The 4,793-nt window shown below is 45.2% G+C and overlaps 1 protein-coding gene across 1 annotated transcript; it reads right to left on the bottom strand.

Moving 5' to 3' along the window:
- Window positions 1-954: 954 nt before the first annotated feature.
- LOC308119714 (C-1-tetrahydrofolate synthase, cytoplasmic-like) lies at window positions 955-4,793 on the bottom strand (the record flags this gene model as incomplete). The annotated part of the gene is made up of 6 exons (XM_080479864.1): window positions 955-1,044; window positions 1,661-1,813; window positions 1,899-2,006; window positions 2,096-2,273; window positions 2,406-2,506; window positions 4,551-4,793. 6 exons carry the CDS (start codon window positions 4,791-4,793, stop codon window positions 955-957), a joined length of 873 nt encoding a protein of 290 aa, XP_080335990.1.

Genomic DNA, 4,793 nt, shown 5'->3' with positions numbered 1-4,793 from the left:
CAATAACACAATAACCTCATATGGAATGACCAGGAGGATTTGGTTGGCTAATTGATAAGTGTTCTGCCTTCCATAAAACCATGTTGTTTTATTAACTCCATGTATTGTATACTATCTGGGGCGACCGTGGCTCAGTGGGTCATCCAATAAACGAAGGGTTGGCTGTTCTAATCCCGCTCTATCCAAGTCATTGTGTCCTTGGGCAAGGCACTTTACCCACATTGCCTCGTATGAATGTTGGTGGTGGGGCCGTAGACGCGAAATGGCGGCCACGCCTCTGTCAGCATCCACCAGGGCAGCGGTGGTGACAACGTAACTTACCACCACTGGTGCGACGGGTGTGAATGAATAATTGTTTCTGTATGCGCCTTGAGTCACCTTGAAAAAAGCACTACATAAATCAAAGCAATTATTATTAACTCTACAAGTGTGAGGACATCCATACTGTGATATGAGTGGAAGACATGCATCTTTTTACCTTTAGTTTCTCTGACCTCGAGTGGGTCGGTTTTGGTTTATTTGTGTTAGTATACAAATAAAGTTCTGAACAAACCAGGTTCATTTTAGTTGAAAAGCTTTTATTCTGACAGTCATGTAGAAATTTGGTCACATCTTAAATCTTTTCTTCAGGTAAGAAAAATTCAATTAAAAAAAACAAACTAACAAAAACAACTCAAGAAAAACCGGACATTTAGATGAGCCAATCAATTATTTACAGTCATCAACGTCTGAGTGGAAAACAACAAACAAAAACAGCGGCGGCAGACGAGCTTCCAGTTTTCACTCCGTCACATTTCATTACTCGGCTGTCAGAGGCAACAGAAGAGAAAGAAAACAAAGAGGGAACTTTAACCATGCCAGATCCATGACAGAAAACTGTGAGGTGTTCTGTGTGTCTTAATATACTTTCCCACCTTCAGATAGTGCAGATCCACTTGTTTCTTTTTTTTTAATCTAGAAGAGCCCGTTGACCTGTTCAGTCTCAGGGTCGAGATCAATGTCATAGAAACAAGGTCGTGTGGGCAAACCAGGGATGGTGGGCATCTCTCATGAGTGGGAGAGATATATTCTATCAAGACAATTTCACTCCAGTATTTATTTATGCAATATTCGTGTCTGATATGAGATTGATATACTTTAAAGTGAGTCTACAGGTCAGAATAACACACAAGAGCAAAATGGGTTTGTGTACGATATCAATGTCTGCTTGAGGTAGAAGACAGAGACAGTTACACATCTGCACTAATCTCATTATGCACACAACTTGGATTACAGACTTTGCTGTATACAAACTTGTCTCGCAGATGCAAGCAAAAGTCATTTTGCCACTATAATACAAACATAATGAGGATTTTATACTGCATCTATTGAAAAATAATCAGATTCATTAATTCCAGTCTTGTGTGAAAGACTATTACACAGATTACCAGAGGTAATAAACTATGATTTTGTTTCAAAGCTGCATGATATTGTATGGCCCATTTACAGTTAAATAATATCCAACAAACTAAAATTCCATGACTTGTTTGCTCATTAACAAAAACACACAAGTGTAGATTATAACCCGCTGTTTATTCTCATAGTGTGTAAGTGCAGAATTCCTCCCTCGAGGTTTCCAGGATTTACGAACGAGCTTTGCTCAGTGTAAAGGAGAGCTTACCGTGCCAACCAGCGGGTACAAAAAGCTGGCGCCCACACTGGCCCGGATGTCTCTGATCGGCAGGACGAACCCAGTGGGCACACCCTTCTTGTCTGCCTCGTGGGAGAGCGACAGGTGTGTCTTTGCCATGCAAATCGGAAGATGTCCAAAGCCCTGAGAGAAGAAGCAAAACCGGACTTGAGCACACAACAAAGGTCTGACAGGCCAGAGAACACCGACTGTGATGGACACCACCGACCTGTTTGGTGTAGAGCTCCACCTTGTGTTGCGCCTCTGGAAGAAGCTCAATATCGTCTGCTCCGTAGATCTTCTGAGCGATTGTTCGGATTTTATCAGCGATCGGGAGCTACGACAGAGTTGCAAATACTTATTTTTGACAGCTTTAAATAGATTACAACTCGTTTAAATAAGTCGATCAGTCTTGGGAGACCATACCTCCAGATCATAGAGGAACTTGAAGTTGTTCGGGGCCGCAGAAGCCCTCTGGACAGCCTGTCCGAGGGCCACGGCACCGGCCCCGCCCTCTGCCCAATGGGAGCACCGGACCGCGTCAAAGGCTCCGGCAGCTTTGGCCACGTTACAGACCAAATCCATCTCAGCCTCAGTGTCTGTCCTGCATGGCGGGAGTGAGACAAACGGACAGCAGTGTGCAAAATTAATAAAACTCCACCATATCATATTTATGCAGATAGTTACAAGAAGCTCTTTAGACCTCCGTGCATCCTATTTTGCATCGTTGACTTATTTGAAACCGTTGACGGCCACCACCACGGGCACGCCAAAGTGCTTAGCATTTTCTATCTGCTTCTTCATGTTGTCGCAGCCGTTCTTCAGCAGCTCCAGGTTCTGCATGCAAGCACATACACATTTATAGAAAAAGACTAAAGATAGAGATGTGATTAACCAACTGAGGAGCCTTTTTTTATTTTTTTTTTTTAAGTTGACTCTTTTGTTTGACCGAGTATTGGATCCGAGTTTGGTGTATCAGTCCTCTGGTGTGTAATATGTCTTTGAGGGTTAATTCCAGCAACTTCGGCGAAACCAAGTATCACAAGTAAGTAAACCTTAAACTCTTAGAAGTACTTGATTGCATTTCTTGGTACAGTACTACCAAAACACACAGTATTTAGACTGAGTAAAACTTTATCCGTCTATTGAGAGTGATGATGGAATCTCTTGTGAGATAAGGCAGAGACAACCAAACAGACTTAACCTCAAATGGAACTCTGTTCCTCCATGGAGAATTTGTGATGCACATAAAAACAGCCCAACCTACATGTCACACCTGGACTTATTTTTCTGTTCAGCTCCTCCCTCATATCTTCCTCCAGTCTCTTGCACCTTTTCCACCTCTTTCCCTCCTCCCTGTCCATCCTCTGACTCCTCGGTTTGAAATCTGCCACCAGCTTCATTTTGTCATCATTCAGTTCCTTCTCTGTTTCTTATCTCTGTCTCTCTTGTTTCTCTTCCCTTTCTCTCTCTTCCCTGTCTCTACCCCCACTCTCTTTTCCGGTTTCTTCTCTGTTTTTGTCTTCAGTCTTTTGTCCCACTCCTTCACCCTGCTCTCTTCCCTCTCTTGATCTGTCATGTTTATTTCGTCCATCCATTGCACCTTCTTAGTGACCTTGCGCTTCTTTTTCTGTTCACATTGTTTCAGGAGCTCTTTATTCTCCTGATCCATCTCCTCTTTAGGACTTTTATACAGCTTATGCATATCTGTGCCATCTGCAACAAGCTTCTTTTTGTCATCTTTCAGTTCCGTCTTTCTCTCCCCCCTCTCTCTCTTCTGCTTCTCCTTCCTCTTCTCCTTCTCTCTCTCCTCTCTCTCTCTTTCCTCCTCCTCCTCCCTCTCTCTCTCCTGTTTCTCCTTCCTTTCTCTCTCCTGCCTTTCCTCCTTCTCTCTCTCCTCTCTCTCTCTCTGCGCTCTCTCTCTCTCCTCTCTCTCTCTCTCCTCCCTCTCTCTCTGCGCTCTCTCTCTCTCCTCCCTCTCCTTCCTCTCTCTCTCCCCTCTCTCTCTCTCCTCCCTCTCTCTCTCCTGTTTCTCCTTCCTCTCTCTCTCCTCCCTCTCTCTCTCCTGTTTCTCCTTCCTCTCTCTCTCCTCCCTCTCTCTCTCCTCTTTCTCTCTCTCCGCCTTCTCTCTCTCCTCTCTCTCTCTCTGCGCTCTCTCTCTCTCCTCTCTCTCTCTCTCCTCTCTCTCTCTCTGCGCTCTCTCTCTCTCATCCCTCTCCTTCCTCTCTCTCTCCCCTCTCTCTCTCTCCTCCCTCTCTCTCTCCTGTTTCTCCTTCCTCTCTCTCTCCTCCCTCTCTCTCTCCTGTTTCTCCTTCCTCTCTCTCTCCTCCCTCTCTCTCTCCTCTTTCTCTCTCTCCTCCCTCTCTCTCTCCTGTTTCTCCTTCCTCTCTCTCTCCTCTCTCTCTCTCTCCTCTCTCTCCTGTTTCTCCTCCCTCTCTCTCTCTTGCCTCTGCTCCCTCTCTCTCTCCTCTCTCTCTCTCTCCTCCCTCTTTCTCTCCTCCCCCTCTCGCTTCTGCTTCTTCTTCTTCCTCCTCTTCCCCTCCCCTCTCTCCTCCCTCTCTCTCTCCTGTTTCTCTCTCATATCTGTCTCCAGTCTTTTGTTCCACTCCTTCATCTCGCTCTCTTGCCTCTCTTGATCTGTCCCGTTTATGTCCTCCATCTTTTGCACATTATTAGTGATCCTGGACTGCTCTTTCTGTTCACATTGTTTCAGGAGCTCTTCTTTCTCCTGATCCATCTCCTCTTTAGGACTTTGGTACAGCTTATGCATATCTGTGATATCTGCAACCAGCTTCTTTTTTTCATAATTGAATTCCAGCATGGAATATTCTAGGGTTTGCTTGGTTGAACTAGTTATCTTTCTTAGGTCTTCATGTTCTACTCGTATCGTCTGTTTTATGGCTGCGGCCTCCAGCTGTTGGTCACCGAGCATCTTCGCTCTCTTCTCCATGAGCTGCACTTCATTGGATTCTCTGCCTTTTTCAGCACCCTGGGTCTTGTGGTATGGGACCTCAGTCTCTCTGGACTGTAGGGCCTGTTTCAGGGTCATGACCTCAGCCCGCAGGATAGCTTTTTCTTCAACTGCCTCCTCCAGCATCATCTTCATGTTGACCATTATCTTCAT

Source organism: Lipophrys pholis, assembly GCF_963383615.2.
Source record: "Lipophrys pholis genome assembly, chromosome: 14".
NCBI classification, from domain to species: Eukaryota; Metazoa; Chordata; class Actinopteri; order Blenniiformes; family Blenniidae; genus Lipophrys; species Lipophrys pholis.
Note: the sequence above shows the minus strand (reverse complement) of the source record. Positions and strands in the feature narration are given on the sequence as shown.